A 24,203-nucleotide genomic window follows, 5' to 3' on the forward strand; every position below is an offset into this window, starting at 1 on the left:
GAATTCTCCCTCATTTCCCCCGAGCTCGCCTCAATCACTTCTCTCTTTCTCCTCATTAAAATTCCTGAATCGTACTAAAGTTAAAATGGGTCTGTATAACTATTAGGGAGAATTGGACTGGAGGTGATGGGAATGGATGTTTGGGAAGAGTTTTTAATGTTGTTGGCACTCCTTATCAGCATTAGTAAAAAAAGCTGAAAAATGGCATGTCAGTCTGCTGCCATCCCATCATACCCTGCCACTCCGTGAAGTAACATGAGCCAAATGCAAGCCAGATGTATTTCAGCCATTGGGCCCGATTCCATCAAGCTGCAATATTTCACTAGACCGTATATTAATCTTCTAAAGCGTGTCACAGATTTCTCCACTGATAACATCACAGGGTTTAAATGACGGCTGAGTCATAGCTCTCATCAAACCGTGGCAGGGTTAAGAAAACATTCTGCTGGAAAATGTCAGCAGACTGCTCCGTCTTAGACCGCAATTAACCGCTTCCACCTTTATTTTCAGAGCTCACAGAACTTAGGGGTATGATGATTTGTTCCCATTTCAAGAATATGATCAACCAAAATATGGTAAGAACAGATTTTTATTTTCAATAAGAAACACTGTAGAAAAAGATCATACAAAAAATATTTTCTTTATATTTCTCACATGCATACGGTCAATACTTTGCAGTCTTTTGGAAATACAACCACCAAGTGAGTCAACAATACCAGACAATACTGTAGCAGCCTCATCACACAACTGATTTTTTACTCTCTGACAACATGGTGAGATAGCATACCTAATGCTCCCTGCAAGAGGCTAACACATCACCCAACGGGAGGCCTAAGGTTCTGTGGCAGCTCTTATAAACTGGACAGGATGCTGACTGGGTGACAACTCAGTGAATCACTGATGGTGAACCAAGACCCACACAATTCACCTCCCTGGATAGACAAGACAGGGACACCCACTGTGCCTTCACAACCACCCGATGCCCATGACCCTTTCCATCTCCTCAGGCAGGCCTCTCGTCTTTGAATTGCCAATCCACTTCCTTCCATAGGCCCTGATGCAGGGCACAGAGACTGTTGTCTCAGAGGTCAGGGGTCACCTGAGTTTCTTTGCTGCGGCCCCCCGGATTAGTCTTCCTCTGAGGAAAGCTGGGCTACGTCGTCATGAACCTCCCTGTAGGCGCCCAGCGGGCCCCCTTCCACAACATAGCTCCCAGTGCTGAACCTCAGCCCCTCAGACAGCTTCTGGGCTGCCAGCTTGGCCTGCAACTCCTGAGGGAAACACACAATACAGGAAAGATGCTGACATTGATAGGGTAATTAACCTGAAAAATGAGCAAGTGCTTAGCAGTAAGCATGAGGCTGCTATACTATACCATGAATGGAAGTAGCATATGGAGTGTTCATCATCAGATGAGCACAGTGTTTTTGTGGTGATAATGGAATAGGTAGGTAGACGTTGCCTCAACACCTATAACACATTTAATTCCCTCATGTAATCTGATCAGGCGTAACTGTTACCTTGAGCAGTGAGCATTTTGGTGTTGTTGGACAGACCTTAATGTTCCTCTGTTGTGTCAGACAGACCCAGGGGCCACTCACCTGGTGTTTCCTGGTCTGCTCGAGTAGCAGGTCAGCTGACTGCTCCAAGGTCAGCAGCTGGGCAGGGCTGTAGTGGAGCAGTGGGAGCCTGGCCGCAGTGATGTCGTCAATGTGCTTCCTGTCTCGCTCCCTCCTGGCCTCAACGGAGAGCACTGGTGATGGTAATAAGCCTCCAGGGGATTGGCTGGGTGACAGAGACCCTGACGGGGAGCCATCTGTGTTGTGGGCAAACCTGCAAACATTACAGGAAGAGTTAATATAAGAGTTAGTAGGTGAGAATACTAGTGCATCACCATAACTAAAGGCAGCATCACTGAACTATACAGTATTCTTATATACAACGTGGACTTACTGATTAGGCTTATACTTCTGTCTCCTCATAGCCGGATCCTTCTCAGTCCTCGCCAGGACTTCTATGTAGTGTGGTTTCTTCTGTGGCTGCCTTCCAAGGAAGGGGTTGCCAGTAGCAGATCTGTTGAATGTGTCTTTAGGGGATCCACTCGAGCCAGTTGAGTGGTCAGACAGAGTGACCCTCTGCAAGGCCTCTGCTAGGTCGCTCTCTTTTGTCCTGTCAGAGTCTAGAGAGGCCCCTGCATCACCACCAGCCTGGGCCATCTCCATGGTTTCAGCAGCAGATACTTTGGACACACTGTCTTCTTGCCGCGTGTCAACTGTTTTGCTCTTCTGAACATTAGGTGACAGAGGTGAGACGTCCAATTCTTGGACATTTCCAGGAGCTGTGTCCCCAGCTTGTCTCCTATGTTGGGAAGTTTCTGGTTTATTCTGGCTACCATGTTGTCTTTGTGTCAAAGTCTGCTGGTATTTAGACTGCAGCTCTGTCCTGACAGATGACAGCATATCTTGCTTCATCTCCTCTTCTTCATTTTGGGCAAGAGCAAGGCATAATCTCTCTGCAAAGTCTGAGATCTTCTTCCCTTTGTCTGGAAGGGTCTGTATGAACCTCCTGTTGATAACAACATATCAAATGAGTCTGTCAACAAGAAATAACAAATAACTAACTACTGCTTTCAGCTCAACTTTAAGAAAATGTAGTTGGCAGTGATAGTAAAACAAAGGAATGTCAGGTTCAGTGTAAAACGCATTTCCCTAGTTGAAGTAACATCAGCTAGCCTAGATTGAGGTGGATAGCATATACACACATGCACCAAAACTGTCACCACTGTCTAGCCAACAGCTGGAAGTTTCTAGAAGAATGTAATGTTGTTGTAGCAGCGAATTAATAATTTGAGTTAGCTTCTGTCAGATGAATGATATGAAGTGACTTACTTGTTAGATAATTTACATTGATGAAGTTACTTACTTGTTAGATAATAATTTATCTTGGCGTGACAGTAATTCATCAAGTTCTTCTTTGCTCTTGGTTTTGAGATCCCCCACTTGCCCCTGGCGTTCTGATGGAGCTGCCCACGATGACGAGAACATTGTTAACGTTAGCTAGCTAGTAGCTAACTTTACTAGTAAAAAACCCGCCCAAATAAATTGACCGAATAGCTCAAATTACCCTATAAAAACATGACTTTGTTAGTCCATTAGCGTTACACTTAACGGGATTATGTTGTTCAATAAAATATACTTCCATCTTCAGCTGTCTTAGATTGAACTTGTATTTTGGTAGCTACGTAGCCGGCGCGCTTTCATTGTAAACGGAAGTAGTACGGAAGTACGTTCTCTTCAATATTCTTCTTCTTTTACTTTAGGATTTGGTTGGCGGATCGCATCCAACTTTTAGGTGCATACACCGCCACCTACTGTACTGGTGTGTGAGGCCATTCACGGCCTACCTACATTTAGCCAGGTAGGAAAGTTGAGAACAAGTTCTCATTTACAACTGCGACCTGGCCAAGAATAAAGCAAAGCAGTTCGACACATACAACAACACAGAGTTACACATGGAATAAACAAAACATACAGTCAACAATACAGCTGAAGAAAATATATATACAGTGTGTGCAAATGAGGTAAGACAAGGGAGGTAAGGCAATAAACAGGCCATGGTGGCGAAGTAATTACAATATACCAATTAGACTCTAGAGTGATTGATGTGCAAAAGATGAATGTGCAAGTAGAGATACAGGGGTGCAAAGGAGCAAGATAAATAAATAAATGCAGTATGGGGATGAGGTAGTTGGATGGGCTATGTACAGGTGCAGTGATCTGTGAGCTGCTCACAGTTGGTGCTTAAAGCTAGTGAGGGAGGTAAGAGTCTCCAGCTTCAGTGATTTTTGCAATTCATTCCAGTCATTGGCAGCAGAGAACTGGAAGGAAAGGCGGCCAAAGGGGGAATTGGCTTTGGGGGTGAACAGTGAAATATACCTTCTGGAGCGCATGCTACGGGTGGGTGCTGCTATGGTGACCAGTGAGCTGAGATAAGGCGAGGCCTTACCTATCAGAGACTTGTAGATGACCTGAAGCCAGTGGGTTTGGCGACGAGTATGAAGCGAGCCAACGAGAGCGTACAGGTCGCAGTGGTGGGTAGTATATGGGGCTTTGGTGACAAAACGGATGGCACTGTGAACTACTGCATCCAACTTGCTGAGTAGAGTGTTGGCGGCTATTTTGTAAATGACATCGCCGAAGTCGAGGATCGGTAGGATTGTCAGTTTTACGAGGGTATGTTTGGCAGCATGAGTGAAGGATGCTTTGTTGCGAAATAGGAAGCCGATTCTAGATGTAATTTTGGATTGGAGATGCTTAATGTGAGTCTGGAAGGAGAGTTTACAGTCTAACCAGACACCTAGGTATTTGTAGTTGTCCACATATTCTAAGTCAGAACCGTTCAGAGTAGTGATGCTGGGCGGGCGGGCAGGTATGGGCAGTGATCGGTTGAAGAGCATGCATTTGGTTTTACTTTCATTTAAGAGGAGTTGGAGGCCACGGACAGAGAGTTGTATGGCATTGAAGCTCGTCTGGAGGTTAGTTAACAGCGTCCAATGATCATACCATAGAAGTTTGTTACATTTTAGGAATCTATAGTAAGTTACTCCACCATACAAGCCTTTGTTTGAGTGTTTGAATATTCTATTGGAGCTAGTAGTATGGCATAAACTACATGTTATTTACCTACATTCATGTATTTGCTTACCTTGCAGTAAAATACTTTGAAAGCTGCTTCATATCATATGGCATGTACATAGAGATGAAACGCAGATAATTGATCAGATGGCGCCACCCAGCGTTGAGAAGTAAAGATTACACTGATGCGACCAATGACTTTATAAAACTTGGATTGCTGATGCTTGGCACTCCCCAATAGGAGCATTTCTCCATTTATTTTACCAGGTAAATTGACTGAGAACACATTCACAGCAACAACCTGGGGAATAGTTACAGGGGGATGAATGAGCCAATTGTAAACTGGGGATGATTAGGTGACCAGATTGGGAATTTAGCCAGGGGTAACACCCCTACTCTTACAATAAGTGCCATGGGATCTTTAATGACCACAGAGAGTCAGGACACCCATTTAACATCCCAGCCAAAAGATTGCACTCTACACAGGGAAATGTCCCCAATCATTGGGATATTTAGAAAGGGTGCCTCCTACTGGCCCTCCAACACCACTTCCAGCAGCATCTGGTCTTTCATCTTGAGACCAAGCAGGATCAACCCTGCTAAATTTCAGAAGCAAGCCAGCAGTGGGATGGAGGGTGGTATACAGCTGCTGCATAGGAATGCTTGGAATTCTAGGACAAAATTACATGTATTTAAGAATTTATTTGTAGTGGGTAATCTAAAAATATGAGTAATCTAAAAATATATATACTTTAAGGAAATGTTTTATATTTTAACGTTTTATGTTTAGCTCACATAATATAATTTAAAAGTATGCATTACGGTGTCGCTAATAGAATAATTATGGCAAAAACAAATGTAGACATTAATAATTGCATTTCTATAGGTTCCAAAACGATTATTTTAAATGGTGGGGGAGTGCCAAGATTGAGTCATGGTGGCTTCAACACAGTGCCCCCTATAGTCATCTAGTGTATATATAAACCATTGTATGCTACATATAACCTCCTTGAATGCTTCACAAAATGAACAATCAGCCACTGGACAGTGAACATTTTCATGAGTGATTATAAAAACGGTACAATGGCACATTTTCAAAACATACACTGATTTCATTAGTATACACTGGATGTGTATCCTTCAAGAAAGGCACATCATGCTTATCATAACTTCTCATATACACAGTCCTGGCAGTGCAGACAAATTACTTATACCAGTGGCTCAGGGATGGCAATCAGTAGAAATACAGTTCTTCATTTTGTCAGATATAGTTAAATATTATCCAATAGATAAAAAACAACCGATTATCATCACCGTTGTGGAGTATCAGTGATTAAGCTGTTAATAAAGGCACAAAGTATATATATTTTACATATTTTGTACATAATTTGACTAATATTAAAATAATATTGCATCTCATTTATACAGTGCAAACTAAAAATGTCAGAAAAAGATACAGTATAAATATAAACCTTCATACATGATAGTCAATTCAGACTTCCATAAACCATACAAGAACATTCACTGTAAACAAAACCAAACATAATTCTTCAAAAGGATACTTTCAAGTATTATTTATAGAACAGTAGACTATTTACACAATATGCAACATTGTCCCTTATACAGTATACTGAATAGCCTTCATAAAAAGTATTTCTTCATGTGATTACTCAATGTTAATCTTTGCTGTTATCTCTATAAGTTTCATGAAAGGTGTGTTGATTTTGGATGGGCTTGATCTTGCTCGAGAACAGGATGGGTCTGAAATGTCCGCCTCTGGACTTGAGGCTGTATCTGTGATTTGAACTGAGGCAGACTCTTCTGTACTGGACTGATCAGGGCTTAGAGGGCCAGACGAAGACAGCGTTGGACTGGTTAGTGTTCCAAAGGATCTTGAGGAGTTGGTTGACAGATACCTACTGTACTCAGGAGGAGAGTACCTCAGTAAACTAGACTCCAGTCTGCTGGGTGGCGGCGGACCTGATCTGAATGTCCTAGACTGTCCTAGGTATTCTGTAGAAGAGGGATGGATTGGGGTTTGTCTGGGTTGGTAATGTGCTGCTGGAGGTTGGACATTAGTTTCAACCTCATACCCCTGTATTTCAGGTCTGTGGAAGTAAAATGAGAAAACAGAATGAGAAACTTAAAAGAGAAACCCAACTAGAGGAAATGAAGCCACATGTATAGTAGAACCAGTGGTTCATACCTGGGGAGGAGATCACAGCCCACTCCTATCTCTCTGGTTTGCACAACTTCCCTTGGCACACTCTGTACAGACATAAAATACTTCAGCTTGTCTTCTAACTCATTATTCTAGGAAGAAGAAAAGAGGAAGGAACAAAGTCAGATCCATGCAAATGAGGTGGATGTGATGTAATCCAATCCAAGTGGACCAGACAGAGACAGATGACGGCACAAAAGGTGCAACACTGAATTTAGAGGTAGAGTAATGTCAAAGCACAACACACAGATTGACAATCTGAAACGTAGGAGAACGCTGGACATGAATGCCCCATAAAGTTAAAGTTTTGAAAACCACACCATACATTCATAATGGTTCAAGAAGTGGACAGTACATAGTGTGGTGGCAGTCCAGTCTCACCTCACACTCCACAATAGCAATTCTGTCCAAAAGCTCTGAGATGAACATGTCCTTCTGTGCCAATTTAGCTCGTAATGATTCAACCTTTACATTTTCCAGATGAAAAAAAGAAACAAATGTTGCATATCAGTATAACATTTATATGTCAGTGTACTCATGTTTCCATTGAGAGAGAGAATTTTCTTAGTCATTCACCTCCTCTATCATGCCTTTGACCTTCCTCTGCTGACAGAACACCATGTCATTCAGGTGTTTGATTCTCTCACGGAGCTCCCCTGCCTCCTCTTCCAACTTTTGAGAACTGTAATAATGAATTATAGTGTTATCACTTCAGTATATAATTACAATGGGATGGAACATATAAAATGCCATTTTTGTTTTGGCATTTGTACCTCTTTGCTACAGTTGCATCTGTTTTGTATGTCACCTCCATCGAGCGTAGACGCTGTTCACATTCCTGCAGTTTTTTCTGAAGATGGCCCCTTTCCTGCAAAAAAGACTATTATAGTATTCTTGCCCAAAGGACTTGACATATTACACCTACAGTAAATACTATAGATATAAAGCTAATGTTGCATGCATTATTGCATGCGTTATTCTGGGTCTTACCTGTCCCATACAGTCCAGCAGGCGCTCCACCTCACTGATCCTCTGGTCCCTTTCAGTAATCTTGGCCTCCGCAATCTTAGCATTCTTCTCTGCCTCCTCTAATCGCCTAATATACTCGTCAATTTGGGCCTAGTTGAAATATATTGATGGTAAACAAAATATATTAAAAGCTTTAAGGCAGAGAACATACAATTTAATCTAGGCTCATTATCATATCAACACTTGGAAGTTAGACTACTCTACATTTAACAGTACCATAGTGAGTTACTTCTACCACTAGAGGGAGACTCATACCACTTGTATGAGCAGAGTGAAACTGGAACCTTTTATACTGTTTACATCACAGGAAGTTGGAGAGTTCATTGGAGAGAACATGGTAATGGTGGGAGCCGAATCAATGGAATGGTATCAAACACATGGTTTCCCTTCCATTTGCTCCATTCCGGACATTATTATGAGCTGTTCTTCCCTCAGCAGCCTCCTGTGGTCTACATATACACTTTTCATTAACATGTAGGATGGTGAAAACATCACCGGCCTTGCTTTTCACATGATTAATCAATCACCGCCCTTTCTCTTCAGGCAGGGGCTTGGTGAAGTGATATCAGAAGGAGACTCAGCAGTACCTGTAGCTTCTCTATCTCCTCTCTGTGTTTCCTCTGCTCCTCCTGAAGTCTCTCCTCATACTGTCTCTGTAGCCTCGCTGTCACCTCCTGCACTGCATGGCTGTTGGCCTCCTGAGACGATTCCACCTGGACAACACAAGCACACATCAGTCAATTTCATACAACAATGTGACGATTCAAAGACTTGCTAAAGATAATGTAGAAATGTCTATTGATTCTGTATTTTTCTAGTGAGTCCGGCATGAATGTTAATAGTTAAAATCTGGAGGACTGGTTCTTTGAGCTTGAACTGTCTGTCAATAACCTGTTATTCATCATCACATAGAATTGAAGTTGAGTGTTCAGCGGTCAGAGCAGACAAACCAGGTCAGAGAAGGCAATCAGTCAAAGGATCGGGGGAGTCACATCGAACGTTGAATGAAATAACCAGAGCGTGAAGTGTGTGAAATCAAGCAGGGCATTCTGAGACTGAAGTACAGGGAAATGAATTGAACAGAGTAAGCCAGAGAGAGATATCAATCATATTGCAAGCAAAACATTTTAGCAGCCTCCCTCTTGACAGTGGAGAACATTTTTATGTTTTAGAGTTAATTTCATGCAATTCTACGCATTTTGCAATGGAGCGTACAGAAAATGTTGCAGTTTTAAAGCAAGTTTACTGCAATTCTTCACATTTTGTCAGGACTGGGATTTTGTAATTTTACAACTAATTTCATGCAATTCTACTAATTTTTCCACAGAGTAGAGAGAAATATTTGCAGGTTTTAATGATACTTGAGTGAGACTGACTAATGAAATCAATGGGGCCCCCGGCCAGTAATTCAAACATGATTACAATATGCCATATGCCATTTGTTCTTATTAACTGACTTGCCTAGTTAAATAACATCTAGTACACGGACGTCACGCGACTCTTGGCGGCAGTAAGAACGCCATCAGCATTCAACATAGCCTAGATATAGGTGTTTATTAATTCTAAACAAAATAACTTTTGGGAGTTTTCATACGCTTACAATTATGTTTTGATTCTTACTTGAACAGACGCTAAGATTATATTTGGTTTTGATCTTTGCAAAATAACTATTTTGGATGCAGCAGTTGTTAGCTGGAATGATATATGCTGTAGCAAAAGCTAGCCAAAGATATAGCCAAAAAGTGTTTTAATTATAATGCAGTTGATATGCGATGATGACACAAACATTACATTAAGCAGTGCATTCATACGAGCCTTACAATCCAATTATAATCCAAAAGTAGTGTGAAATGCACTCATTAGCAACATGTAAATATAGGCTTTTTTTGTTGGCTCCCTCTTGTTCTGCCACCAATTTGCACCCATCGTCCTCGTGCAGCAATGTTTGCCAACACAGAAAAGGGTCTATAGCTCCGCATTGACATGATTGGTTGGCGGAAGGTCCTGTATAAACACAAACTCACTTCCGTGACAACTTCCTTCACAACAGCGCTGCTCTGAGAAGCAAGAAGTGTGAATGCACTGACTGCTGCAGATGCCTAATCACCCAAAATTCTGCATGTTCAATGCAGACGGCCATGCAACTTTGTCATGGATTAAACACATCCTCTGGACTTTACATCAAAAGAAAGAGAAGAACGATAACTTTAAAATTATGAATTTAATAGTTAGATGCGCTGAAATGAAAGCAACTTTTGAAAATGAACACTCGGATTATGGTCATATGTCTGATATCGCAAATTGATATGTCTGATATCGCAAATTGTTGATTTTTAATCCGAGGCTATTGACACACTTGTTGAATTATGCAACAGAACGTGACAACAACAGTCATTAATTAGGCAGTCTAGACAGCACAGGTAACTGCAGGTAGGCCTAGACAGAGCAAGTGTTTGGTGGTTGCAGCCCCGTTCCACCAATTTATGCAAGGGAATAATCAACAAGGGGCGATGTGTTCTATGGAAAATAATCAAAGAAGTGGAAGGTGTGTTCCACCACTCTAGGATATTCCAGACTTGCATTATTGTCCAGAGAATGCATAGAGACCCAAATTGATTATCCCTTTTATACCATGGCTATTGCCGCTAGAAATGTGTTCAACATCCACTGTAGCTAGCACGTTTACTAGATAGCTACAGTAGTTGCCTTGGTAATCAAACAAAACAGAGTTGTTAGTTTAGCCACAGATATAACAATGAGATAAGTTATTCAAATCTTTGGTTTAGCTAACCAAACCATCACAACCAGCTCAAACATAGAACATGTAAGAATGAACTATAGCCATTGAATTTTACCACGCTGATATACCATGCTTTATAGGAAAATAATACACGATCTAGAATGCCGTTCAAGTCAATCAGAAACGATTATTCAACAATGCCACTTCTCAAGTGTTTTCAATTGTATTGTAGATAAATATGCTCCCTTTAAAAACGGATAATTAAAAATAGGTCTTGCCCTTGGTTCAGTCCAGAACTATCTGAAGTCATACACAACATAGATGCTGCCTGGGCCAAAGCTAGATTCACAGACTCGGGCACAGACTGCCAGTCTTTCAGGGGGATTGAGACATCTGTGTGTAAAATTTATGGGCAGGTGGGACGCTCCCACCTGGCCAACATCCGGTGGAATTGCAGAGCGCCAAATTCAAAATACAGAAATAGTCAAATTAAACATTCATAAAAATACAAGTGTTATACATCGGCTTAAATATGAACTTCTTGTTAATCCAGCTGCTGTGTCAGATTTCAAAAAGGCTTCACGGTGAAAGCATACCATGCGATTATCCGAAGACAGCGCCCCACTTACAAAAGCATACAAACATTTTCAAGCCAAGTAGAGGAGTCACGAAAGTCAGAAATAGCGATAAAATTAATTACATCCCTTTGATGATCTTCATATGGTTGCAGTCAAAAGAGTCCCTGTTACACAATAAATGTTAGTTTTGTTCGATAAAGTCCCTCTTTATGTCCCAAAAACTCAGTTTTGTTGGCGCGTTTTGTTCAGTAATCCACTGGCTCAAAGGCGGTCACGACATGCAGACGAATACATCCTAATAGTACCGGTAAAGTTCGTCGAAACATGTCAAACGATGTTTATAATTATTCCTCAGGTTGTCTATTGTCTAAATAATCGATAATATTTCAACCGAACAATAGCATATTCAATAAAAAGGAAAAACAACAAATGGCGCGCAAACCAGCTCTGCTTCATTCTGCATGCCACTTACAATATGGCCTCATTCTTCCTCATTTTTCAGAATACAAGACTCAAACAATGTCTAAAGACTGTTGACATCTAGTGGAAGCCATAGGAACTGCAATCTGGGTCCTCACCATTTAGATACTGTATAGGAATTCAATAGAAAAGTACCCACATCAAAAATATCCCACTTCCTGGATGGATTTTACTCAGGTTTTTGCCTGCCATATCAGTTCTGTTATACTCACAGACATTATTTTAACAGTCATCAAAAAGAAAGGAGTACCAAGGCACTCTTCATATAATTAATTAAAATGCCTTTATTAGTATGGCATGTTCAATAGAAACAAAGTTTTAAAACTACAGTCAAACCAGGGACTGTAGTGACACCTCTTGCACTGAGATGCAGTGCCTTAGACCGCTGCGCCACTCGGGAGCCAAATAGTGTGTTCCCTGACTGGGAATCGAACAACGGCCGCGGCGGTGAGAGCATCGAATCCTAACCACTAGACTAGACCATCCATCTAATTGATTTTTAAAAATTCAGAAAGTTTTGAGTATCTTCATCCATTGTCCAACTTTTGCATTTATTGAAATTGTTTTTCTAACCTTTTAACAATTGTGATGACCGTTGCTACTTCATGGAACTCGTTCAGGGTGAGATTATAAATCCTGTGATCACTAATGAGTAGAGTAAACTGTGCCCCATAAACAAAAAGCAAACACTTACCAGGCCTGTGCCATCCACTGTGTGGTGCTGGTGTGCTGTGTTTACAGTAGTACTCTACCTTCAGTTTGAGTGTGCAGTTCTCAGCCTGGGCAAGTTCCAGCTGCCTCTCCCTCTCCTTCAGCCTCTCCTCGGCCTGCTGAAAGGAGCTTCTCAGACTTTTCATCTCATCCCGGGAGTCCACACGATTGTGACAGCTCTCTAGTAGAGATTTCTACAAAAGAAGCTAGTTCTTTAATTCCTCAAACCAACCCTGGACATTATTGCATGCAGCAATCATGAGCAGAAAGATTGACTCATACACTGAAACTAGGATTAACAGCTTAGAGCTACTTTATAAAACAAACATGTATAATGAACCAGACAGGATATCCTTCACTCTCCACAGATCAGTAGAAGAAAGAAGTATAGTGCTGCACATCTCTGTTTGAGAGGATTAAGACTTTCCATGGGGGGGTTATGAACTGGTTCAATCAATGTTGTTTCCACATAATTTCAACCCCAAAATTCTATGTGATGACGTTGAATCAAAGTGGAAAACTGATTGGATTTGCAAAAAGCCATCAACTTAAGGTAATTTCATTATTTTTTTTGCCAACTTTTAACTTAAATCCAATGACATTTTTGGTTGATTTCACATTGAATTCACAAATGTAAATCAAAACTAGACATTGAACTGACGTCTGTGCCCAGTGGAATGGCCGTGACGAGACAGTGACAGGCCTGTTTGACCATCGTTGATCCTGTACCTGGAGGTCAATGTTGGCAGATATAAGGGAGCTGTTCATCTGGTCGAAGCTGTCCATGGCTGCAGTCCGAACCCTCACCTCTTTCTCCAGAGTCTTTCTCTGGGAGTTGGCAGTCTGGAGAGACACATAGCACACCCAATTCTCAGATTTTGTATCCATTTTGTGTTTATAAGAAATTGAAAGAGAAAGGATTTCCAGCTGTTAGCTGTCTTATTAGTCATGTGTGCCTTCGTGTATTGTCTTACCCTGATGTCTTGTGATAGTTTCTGCATCGACTGTTGCATTCCTCCAACCTGGCCGTACATCCGCTCTCTGACCTTCTCCAGGGAATCTCTCACCTGTGCAGCACAGAGATAACACATGATTGAAGTAATCCATCCTTATTGCTTAATTAGCAAATCCATAATGTTGTCCATGTTACATAATCCTGGTGTTAGCTCTTGGATACCCTGCAGGCCTGTCAGGTGTACTGTACTGTAGGCCTCTGCACTGTTTACACTCCTAAACTTGGATCAGCCTCATCGTTATCTTCTCCATCTCCACTCACCTCCCTGATGTACCTCATCTCATCCCTCAGGTGATTGACAGACCACTCGCACGCCATCACTTCCTGCTGTCTGTCCGAGCCTGTCCTCTGCAACACACCGTACACCTTGGGCCCGTGCTGCCGCTGCAGCGATGTCTCTAGCTCCCCATTGGTCGCTGCTCTGAGCTGCTGAGGGAGACAGGATCAACCCGGTCAGGTTTCTATCTAGGCACATTTTCTACCAGCCTGTAGATGTGTGTGTGTATGTGTCCGCCTCTATGTGAGTGTTTGTGCGTTTGCATACTTGCGCATGCCCAGGTATTTCGAGCATTGCTGCTGAGCACTTGAATCTGGAGGTTGGGAAGCAGGGATGGAAATAGGGTGCAGTGAGGGTGTCATGTTTCTGCAACCCAGTACATGAGCTCCCGCTGTCTCCCTGCTATTGTTCCTCTCCAACAGGGCTCTCAAGGAGCACAGGTGCACACGGACACAGGTCCTTTGTAGCTCAGCAGTATCAGGAAGTGGCTCTAGTACCTTTATGTTATCTTACAGTAACATACAGTATGAGAGGAATCCACTGAGTGACACAGATACAGAATCTTATCAAAGTCTCACAATAAATAAGTCTTACTGTGTGAAGAAGCAATATGTTTCCATTGTTATGATCAGACAGGCAGCCAGCCTGCATTTAAGTCTGTTATCTACCCTACATTATTCAACGATAGAGGAGCCAAAACAATGGCCTGTCCTACTATGCCACAGACTCCAGTATAAACCATAGAAGGTGAATCTGTTTGCCTTTGACGATAAATCCAGGACACTCAAATTAGTATGATAGACCAGGTTGTGCACACAGGTCCATGTGACCTCTGTTTCAACCAGAGGCAGAGGGTTGTACCCAATACTACATATCGACATAATCAATGCTTGGAATGATCTGAGGATAGGTTATATCAAGGATAGTACAAAAGGTTCTAAATGTTCTTGTTTATATACAGTGCATAGCTTGCATATTTGTGTTTCACACGCCAATAGCAGAGTTGACCACAAATTCAGGAAGTTACTTCTCATTTTCTCACCATAACATTCTGTAACTTTCCCTTTCAAAAGCCTCTATGTGGAAAACCATGGTAGCTTTTTATGTTGTGTTTGTGGTAGTTTACCTGTACAGGTGACTCACTGCCAGCTGGCCTCTCTCTCTGGATGAGTCTGTTCTTCTTCCATGTTCCATTGACAACCTTCTCCTCTTGCTGAGAAGACAAACAGAAACAAATGAACTGTGTGCTCACAATATCTGGAGATATTTCACAACCCTGTAACCTGATTATTACTGAATGCTTGGAATTCTTGTTTTTTTAAAGCCACATATTTAGTTTGCAAATTATGTGCTTCAATGTACACAACGCATTCCCCTCTTTCAGATAATGATATGGGCCAAGGGTACAGTTTAAATGCATGGATCATGTACCTGTTCTCATCAAACTGTTGATGACAGATTACCATCTTTGTTGAACATAGTCTACTGTAGTTTTGATCACTGGGAATAGTCATTATACTCTTTTCTAGACCACATCTTAGTCATAACCCATACATTTTTTTTAAATACGGGTTTGGACTACTGCAATGCTTTGTGGGGAAAGAGCTAGGAGAAGCCTAGTTTCTGAACCTGTGAAAAAAGGGGCCTAGCCCTAAGAAGAAGCACTTAATGACAGACTTCATGTAATGACTTTCATCGGTGGAAGGAGAGGAGGACCAATGCGCAGCGTGGTACATATCCATATTTATTTGAATACTTTTTCAAATTTGAACAAAACAATAAACAGACGAAAACCAACGAAGCTACAGTCCCGAACTCGTGAACACAGACAAACCAGGAACACACGAACAGGAACAATCACCCACAAAACCCAACACAAAACAGGCTACCTAAATATGGTTCCCAATCAGAGACAATGACTAACACCTGCCTCTGGTTGAGAACCATATCAGGCCAAACACAGAAATAGAAAAACATAGATAAACAAACATAGACTGCCCACCCCAACTCACGCCCTGACCATACTAAATAAAGACAAAAACAAAGGAAATAAAGGTCAGAACGTGACAGTACCCCCCCCCCCCCAAGGTGCGGACTCCGGCCGCAAAACCTGAACCTATAGGGGAGGGTCTGGGTGGGCATCTGTCCGCGGTGGCGGCTCTGGCGCAGGACGTGGACCCCACTCCACCATAGTCTTTGTCCGCTTTAGTGTCCTCCTAGGAACGGCGACCCTCGCCGCCGACCTAGGATTGGCAACCCTACTAAATGACCCCACTGGACTGAGGGGCGCCTCTGGACTGAGGGGCAGCTCCGGACTGAGGGGCAGCTCCGGACTGAGGCGCAGCCCCGGACTGAGGGTCAGCTCCGGACTGAGGGGAAACTCCGGACTGAGGGGAAACTCCGGACTGAGGGGCAACTCCAGGACTGATGGGCAGCTCCTGACTGGCGGGTGGCTCTGGCAGCTCTTGACTGGCGGGCGGCTCTGGCAGCTCCTGACTGGCGGGTGGCTCTGGCACCTCCTGACTGGCGGGCGGCTCTGGCAGCTCCTGACTGGCGGGCGGCTCTGGCAGCTCCTGACTGGCGGGCGGCTCTGGCAGCTCCTGACTGGCGGGCGGCTCTGGCAGCTCCTGACTGGCGGGCGGCTCTGGCAGCTCCTGACTGGCGGGCGGCTCTGGCAGCTCCTGACTGATGGGCGGCTCTAGCGGCTCAGGACAGGTGGGCAGCTCAGACGGCGCTGGACAGACGGCAGCTCAGACGGCGCTGGGCAGACAGGCAGCTCAGACGGCGCTGGACAGACGGCAGCTCAGACGGCGCTGGGCAGACAGGCAGCTCAGACGGCGCTGGGCAGACGGGCAGCTCAGACGGCGCTGGGCAGACGGGCAGCTCAGATGGCGCTGGGCAGACAGGCAGCTCAGATGGAGCTGGGCAGACGGGCAGCTCAGATGGCGCTGGGCAGACGGGCAGCTCAGGTGGCGCTGGGCAGACGGGCAGCTCAGGCGGCGCTGGGCAGACGGGAGACCCTGGCGGCGCTGGACAGATGGAAGACTCAGGTGGTGCTGGACAGACGGGAGCACCTGTAGTGAGGAGACAGAGAGACAGCCTGGTGCGGGGAGCTGCCACCGGAGGGCTGGTGCGTGGAGGTGGCACCGGATAGACCGGACCATGGAGGCACACTGTAGGTCTTGAGCACCAAACCTGCCCAACCCTACCTGGCTGAATGCTCCCCGTAGCCAAGCCAGTGCGGCGAGGTGGAATAGGCCGCACTGGGCTGTGCTGGCGAACCGGGGACACCATGCGTAGGGCCGTCAACCACCGTTTCTTTGTTGATGTTGAGATGTGTCTGTTACTTTAACTCTGTGAAGCATTTATTTGGGCTGCAATCTGAGGTTCAGTTAACTCTAATGAACTTATCCTCTGCAGCAGAGGTAACTCTGGGTCTTCCATTCCTTTGGCAGTCCTCATGAGAGCCAGTTTCATCATAGCGCTTGATTGTTTTTGCGACTGCACTTAAAGAAACCTTCAAAGTTCTTGAAATGTTCCGGATTGACTGACCTTCATGTCTTAAAGTAATGATGAACTTTCGTTTCTCTTTGCTTATTTGATCTGTTTTTGCCATAATATGGACTTGGTCTTTTTATCAAATAGGGCTATCTTCTGTATACCACCCCTACCTTGTCACAACACAACTTATTGGCTCAAACGCATTAAGAAGGAAAGAAATCACCTGAAATGCAGGTGACTACCTCATGAAGCTGGTTGAGAGAATGCTAAGAGTGTGCAAAGCTGTCACCAAGGCAAAGGGTGGCTACTTGGAAGAATCTCAAATATCAAATATATTTTGATATGTTTAACACTTTTTTGGTTACTACATGATTCCATATGTGTTATTTCATAGTTTTGATGTCTTCACTATTATTCTACAATGTAGAAAATAGTACAAATAAAGGAAAACCCTGGAATAAGTAGGTGTGTCCAAACTTTTTACTGGTACTGTATATTTTGGACAACAACTAAAAAGCTCTTGTTTCTTAGAAGAGAAAAGAGAAGCTTCCCTACTAAACAAATATTAGCTCAGAGGAATTTCAGCCAAGACCTCTGCTCTGCAGCCCATCCAGCCAGAGAGAGAAGGCGTCCTTCGCTCATCCAGCAGAGATAAGAGATGGGGAATAATGACGCCACTGTTGTTTCATGGCCTCCTGAGCTGGACGTTGCTTCACATTTCCACACCAGATAATCCACAGAGAGAGAGCAGGCTGACATTATGAGGGGCTCCAAATAGGGAATGTGAATTCCAACAGATGGGAGAGAAGAATGGCCGTCATTGTGCTTTATGGCCGGTACTGTACACACCCTCTGAAAGAACTTCATATGTCAGCCTCTATTGCGTTTGAAATATTACAATATAGGTGTTTCAGCATGTTTGCGGAGGGGGTGTTTATTCCAGTTTTGTTCCAGTTTTTTCCTGGATTCTTTGAAGCTGAATTGTAACAGAAACTGATTTTTCTTCTATCCAGTCAGATAAGGGGCTGTGAAAACAGTTTTAATGTCCTGCCAAAGGAATGTGACCCTCACTGAACTGACAGTGTTATTTATTCATGGAAAAACCAGATGAGAGAGGCCTAGTCTGAAGAACTCAAAATCAAAAGCAATGGGCAGAATTCTACACTCTTCGGCTGTCCCCATAGGAATAACCCTTTTTGGTTCCAGGTAGAACTCTTGGGTTCCATGTCGAACCCTCTGTGGAAAGGGTTTTACATGGAACCCAAAAGGGTTCTACCTGGAACCAAAAGGTTTCTACCTGGAACCAAAAAGGGTTCTTCAAAGGGTTCTCCTATTGAGACAGGAGGGGTGTTAAGAATATTCCAGTTTAGGTCACCTAACAGTACAAACTCTGAAGATAAATGGGAGGCAATTCATTCACATATGGTGTCCAGGGCACAGCTGGGGGCTGAGGGGGGTCTATAACAAGTGGCAACAGTGAGAGACTTATTTCTGGAAGGGTGGATTTTTAAAAGTAGAAGCTCTAACTGTTTGGGCACAGACCTGGATACCATGACAGAACTCTGCAGGCTGTCTCTGCAGTAGATTGCAACTCCACCCCCTTTGGCAGTTCTATCTTGGCAGAAAATGTTGTAGTTGGTGTCACGGTTTTCTTCCATAGGTGAAGGAGAGGACCTAAATGCAGCGCGGCTAGTGTTCAACATGTTTAATAGACGAATAAACGGTAACACTACTACAAGTAACAAAATAACAAATGTGAAAACCGAGACAGCCCTATCTGGTGCAGACAAAACACAGAGACAGGAAACAATCACCCACAAAATCCCAACACAAAACAAGCCTCCTATATATGATTCTCAATCAGGGACAACGATTGACAGCTGCATCTGATTGAGAACCATATTAGGCTGGACACAGAAACAGACAAACTAGACACACAACATAGAATTCCCACCCAGCTCACGTCCTGACCAACACTAAACAAGCAAAACACATAAGAACTCTGGTCAGGACGTTACAGTACCCCCCTCCTGAGGTGCGGACTCCGAACGCACCCCTAAAACTCAAGAGGAGGGTCTGGGTGGGCATCTGTCCGCGGTGGCGGCTCCGGCGCAGGACGAGGACACCACTCCACCATTGTCTTTGTCCCCCTCCTTAGCGTCCTTTGAGTGGCGACCCTCGCCCCCGACCCTGGTCTAGGAACCTTCACAAAGGTCCCCCCTAGATAGAGGAGACAGCTCAGGACAGAGAGGTAGCTCAGGACAGAGAGGTAGCTCAGGACAGAGAGGTAGCTCAGGACAGAGGGGCAGCTCCGGACTAGTGGCAGCTCCGGACTGAGTGGCAGCTCCGGACTGAGTGGCAGCTCATGACTGAAGGGCAGCTCATGACTGAAGGGCAGCTCATGACTGAAGGGCAGCTCATGACTGGAAGGCAGCTCATGACTGGAGGGCAGCTCACGACTGGAAGGCAGCTCATGACTGGAGGGCAGCTCATGACTGGAGGGCAGCTCATGACTGGAGGGCAGCTCATGACTGGAAGGCAGCTCATGACTGGAAGGCAGCTCATGACTGGAAGGCAGCTCATGACTGGCGGGCAGCTCATGACTGGAGGGCAGCTCATGACTGGAGGGCAGCTCATGACTGGAGGGCAGCTCATGACTGGAAGGCAGCTCATGACTGGAAGGCAGCTCATGACTGGAGGGCAGCTCATGACTGGCTGGCGGCTCTGGCAGCTCCTGACTGACGGACGGCTCTAGCGGCTCCTGACTGACGGACGGCTCTAACGGCTCGGGACAGACGGGCGGCTCTAATGGCTCGGGACAGACGGATGGCTCTAATGGCTCGGGACAGACGGATGGCTCAGACGGCGCTGGGCAGACGGATGGCTCAGACGGCACTGGGCAGACGGATGGCTCAGACGGCACTGGGCAGACGGATGGCTCAGACGGCACTGGGCAGACGGATGGCTCAGACGGCACTGGGCAGACGGATGGCTCAGACGGCACTGGGCAGACGGATGGCTCAGACGGCACTGGGCAGACGGATGGCTCAGACGGCACTGGGCAGACGGATAGCTCAGACGGCGCTGGGCAGGCAGGCAGCTCAGACGGCGCTGGGCAGACGAGCAGTGCAGGCGGCGTTGAGCAGACGGCTGACTCTGACCTGCTGAGGCGCACAGTAGGCCTGGTGCGTGGTACCGGAACTGGAGGTACTGGGTTGGAGACACGCACCATAGGGAGAGTGCGTGGAGAAGGAACAGTGCGTACAGGGCTCTGGAGACGCACAGGAGGCTTGGTGCGTGGTGCCGGAACTGGAGGTACTGGGCTGGAGACACGCACCACAGGGAGAGTGCGTGGAGGAGGAACAGGGCTCTGGAGACGCACTGGAAGCCTGGTGCGTGGTGTAGGCACTGTTGGTACTGGGCTGGGGCGGGAAGGTGGCGCCGGATATACCGGACCGTGCAGGCGTACTGGCTCCCTTGAGCACCGAGCCTGCCCAACCTTACCTGGTTGAATGCTCCCCGTAGCCCGTCCAGTGCGGGGAGGTGGAATAACCCGCACTGGGCTGTGTTGGCGAACCGGGGACACCATTCGTAAGGCTGGTGCCATGTACACCGGCCCGAGGAGACGTACTGGAGGCCAGATATGTTGAGCCGGCTTCATGGCACTTGGCTCAATGCTCACTCTAGCCCGGCTAGTGCGGGGAGGTGGAATAACCCGCACCGGGCTAAGCACACGTACAGGAGACTCCGTGCGCTCTTCCGCACAACACGGTGTCTGCCCGTACTCTCACTCTCCACGGTAAGCCCGGGAAGTTGGCGCAGGTCTCCTACCTGACTTCGCCACACTCCCCTTTAGCCCCCCCCCCCCCCCCCCAAGAAATCTTTGGGTGAGCCTCTCGGGCTTCCAGCCGCTCTGCCTTGCTAGCGCCTCATAATGCCGCCTCTCCGCTTTTGCTGCCTCCAGCTCCGCTTTGGGGCGGCGACACTCCTCTGGCTCTGCCCAGGGTCCTTTTCCGTCCAGAATTTCCTCCCATGTCCATTCCTCCTGGTACCGCTGCTGCTGTCGCAGCTGCCCGTTTCCACGCTGCTTGGTCCGAGTTTGGTGGGTGATTCTGTCACGGTTTTCTTCCATAGGTGAAGGAGAGGACCTAAATGCAACGCGGCTAGTGTTCAACATGTTTAATAGACGAATAAACGGTAACACTACTACAAGTAACAAAATAACAAATGTGAAAACCGAGACAGCCCTATCTGGTGCAGACAAAACACAGAGACAGGAAACAATCACCCACAAAATCCCAACACAAAACAAGCCTCCTATATATGATTCTCAATCAGGGACAACGATTGACAGCTGCCTCTGATTGAGAACCATATTAGGCTGGACACAGAAACAGACAAACTAGACACACAACATAGAATTCCCAACCAGCTCACGTCCTGACCAACACTAAACAAGCAAAACACATAAGAACTCTGGTCAGGACGTTACAGTTGGGATGGAAATGTCAGAATTTTTGGTGGCCTTCCTAAGCCAGGATTCAGACACAGCTAGGACATCAGGGTTGCCGGAGTGTGCTAAAGCAGTGAATAAAACAAACTTAGGGAGGAGGCTTCTGATGTTAAAACTTCTTAGGGATAGCCCCCTTTTTTTACATTTTCACCTAAAATGACATACCCAAATCTAACTGCCTGTAGCTCAGGCCCTAAAGCAAGGATATGCATATTCTTGGTACCATTTGAAAGGAAACTTTGAAGTTTGTTGCGTGTGAATTGAATGTAGGAGAATATAACACAATAGATCTGGTAGATGAAAATACAAAGACAAAAACAACAGTTTTTTTTGTTTTTGTCTACCACCATCTTTGAAATGCTACAGAAAGGTCCCACATCTAGCCACCACTCTGGTTGTAATTCCTCGGGTGTCCACAAGATGGCAGCAGTGTATGTGCAAAGTTGTAGAGGGATAACTTGAAGTATGAGCAAACTACATGACATTTAGTGTGAAGTCACCCAGGAACATTTGGGCAAATCGTGAAGGAGACATTTACATTCACATTACATTTTACTGCAAGAATATCGTCAAATCTGTATACTTGGATTTAGCTTTTCCAGTATTAGTAGCCATATTATAAGTTCAACATTTGCAAAACACCCAGTTTTCATAACTTCATAACTCTCCATATTCTTATAATTTTTGTCCAAAATGAAAAGGCTGCTGTCGCACAAGGTTAGCAGCTACATTTTGCGGCATATACGGGGCTCATTGGCCAGCTCATTGGCTATCTAGCAAGCTTTGTTTGACCCCGATTGGTGCTTATTTGACAAAGTTACAGTCGATCAAGTGAAGACCGCCCGCGTCATCGGTGTACCATGAAGGCGTTGCTCTCCGACTAAATTTGGTGTCCTATAGGATATACTACACCCCTAATGATATAGTGAAGTCTGGTTACGTTCTAGGATCTCTGAGGAATAAATACGAACGTGATTTGACTGGTTGAAACAATGTTAGGGTTAGATTTTCACAGATTCCTTTGTAAATTGAACGAGTGGAAATACAAAATCGATCGTGCATGCTATATGGACCTTTTTAGGATATGAAAAAGGATTATCTAACAAAAATAAACTTCATGTTATCTCTGGGACCCTTTGGATGATAAATCAGAGCAAGATTTCAGAATGTAAGTACACATTTCACCTTCAGAGGTGAATGTATCAAACCTATCGCGGTGAAAAAAGTGTTTTGTTGTTAGGAGCTCTCCTCAAACAATAGCATGGTATTTTTTTCTCAGTAATAGCTACTGTAAATTGGACAGTGCAGTTATATGAACAAGAATTTAAGCTTTCAGCCAATATAAGACACTTATATGTACCGACATTTGTTGTTTCTCTAAAATCTTTGCTCGTGACACAAGGCGCTGCATGATTTACAACTGTCCTCGTTGACGGGATGCCTATCCCTAAATAACATGCATGAAACCAAGGCTTTTACGGTTACAGAAGTCAACAAATGATAGTGCCTGGGGAAATAGAAGTCACCAGAGGAACAGAGTAGGATAAGGGTATGGCTAAAGGCTATAAGAACTGGTCGTCTAGTGCGTTGGGGACAGAGAATAAAAAGGAGCAGATTTCTGGGCGTGGTAGAATAGATTCAAGGCATAATGTACAGAGGGTATGGTAGGATGTGAGTACAGTGGAGGTAAACCTAGGCGTTGAGTGACGATGAGAGAGGTTTCGTCTCTGGAGGCACCAGTTAAGCCAGGTGAGGTCTCCACATGTGTGTGGGGTGGGACAAAAGAGATATCTAAGGCATTTTGAGCGGGACTAACAAACCAAGAATATGTGCACAATATGGGAGTGTTACCTATAGTTACCTATATTTTCAATTCCTCTGAAGATAACATCTACATACAGCGAGTTCAACCATGAAAGAATCCAGTGTCAAGGACAGCCCACAGACTTTTACGATAGTCGCTCTCCATGTTGGATGCTGACCTTTATTATCGGATGTACACTACCGTTCAAAAGTTTGGGGTCACTTAGAAGTGTCCTTGTTTTTTAAAGAAAAGCTAATTTTTTGTCCATTAAAATAACATCAAATTTATCAGAAATACAGTGTAGACATTGTTAATGTTGTAAATGACTACTGTAGCTGGAAACGGCTGATTTTTAATGGAATATCTGCATAGGCATACAGAGGCCCATTATCAGCAACCATCACTCCTGTGTTCCAATGGCACGTTGTGTTAGCTAATCCAAGTTTATCATTTTAAAAGGCAAATTGATCATTAGAAAACCCTTTTGCAATTATGTTAGCACAGCTGAAAACTGTTGTGCTAATTAAGCAATTAAACTGTCCTTTAGACCAGTTGAGTATCTGGAGCATCAGCATTTGTGGGTTCAATTACAGGCTCAAAATGGCCAGTCTCAATGTCAACAGTGAAGAGGCGACTCCGGGATGCTGGCCTTCTAGACAGAGTTCATCTGTCCAGTGTTCTTTTGCACGTTTTAATCTTG

The 24,203-nt window shown here is 44.7% G+C and overlaps 1 protein-coding gene across 1 annotated transcript in view; it reads right to left on the reverse strand.

The window, feature by feature from the left end:
- Nucleotides 1–571: 571 nt before the first annotated feature.
- LOC139563168 (ELKS/Rab6-interacting/CAST family member 1-like) overlaps nt 572–24,203 on the reverse strand; it is a 28,887-nt gene continuing 5,255 nt past the window's right edge. The window contains exons 3-18 of the mRNA XM_071381506.1: nt 14,812–14,898; nt 13,670–13,837; nt 13,368–13,460; nt 13,123–13,236; nt 12,435–12,587; nt 8,472–8,597; nt 7,846–7,974; nt 7,629–7,723; nt 7,432–7,537; nt 7,237–7,320; nt 6,841–6,947; nt 6,304–6,742; nt 2,923–3,056; nt 1,954–2,565; nt 1,602–1,833; nt 572–1,271 (exon numbers count right to left, since the gene is read on the reverse strand). Coding sequence (XP_071237607.1) covers nt 1,128–1,271; nt 1,602–1,833; nt 1,954–2,565; nt 2,923–3,056; nt 6,304–6,742; nt 6,841–6,947; nt 7,237–7,320; nt 7,432–7,537; nt 7,629–7,723; nt 7,846–7,974; nt 8,472–8,597; nt 12,435–12,587; nt 13,123–13,236; nt 13,368–13,460; nt 13,670–13,837; nt 14,812–14,898 — 2,823 coding nt within the window. The 3' untranslated portion in view covers nt 572–1,127. The remainder of the gene's footprint in view (nt 1,272–1,601; nt 1,834–1,953; nt 2,566–2,922; nt 3,057–6,303; nt 6,743–6,840; nt 6,948–7,236; nt 7,321–7,431; nt 7,538–7,628; nt 7,724–7,845; nt 7,975–8,471; nt 8,598–12,434; nt 12,588–13,122; nt 13,237–13,367; nt 13,461–13,669; nt 13,838–14,811; nt 14,899–24,203) is intronic.

The sequence above is a fragment of the Salvelinus alpinus genome, chromosome 33, assembly GCF_045679555.1.
Source record: "Salvelinus alpinus chromosome 33, SLU_Salpinus.1, whole genome shotgun sequence".
In the NCBI taxonomy this organism is placed as follows: Eukaryota; Metazoa; Chordata; class Actinopteri; order Salmoniformes; family Salmonidae; genus Salvelinus; species Salvelinus alpinus.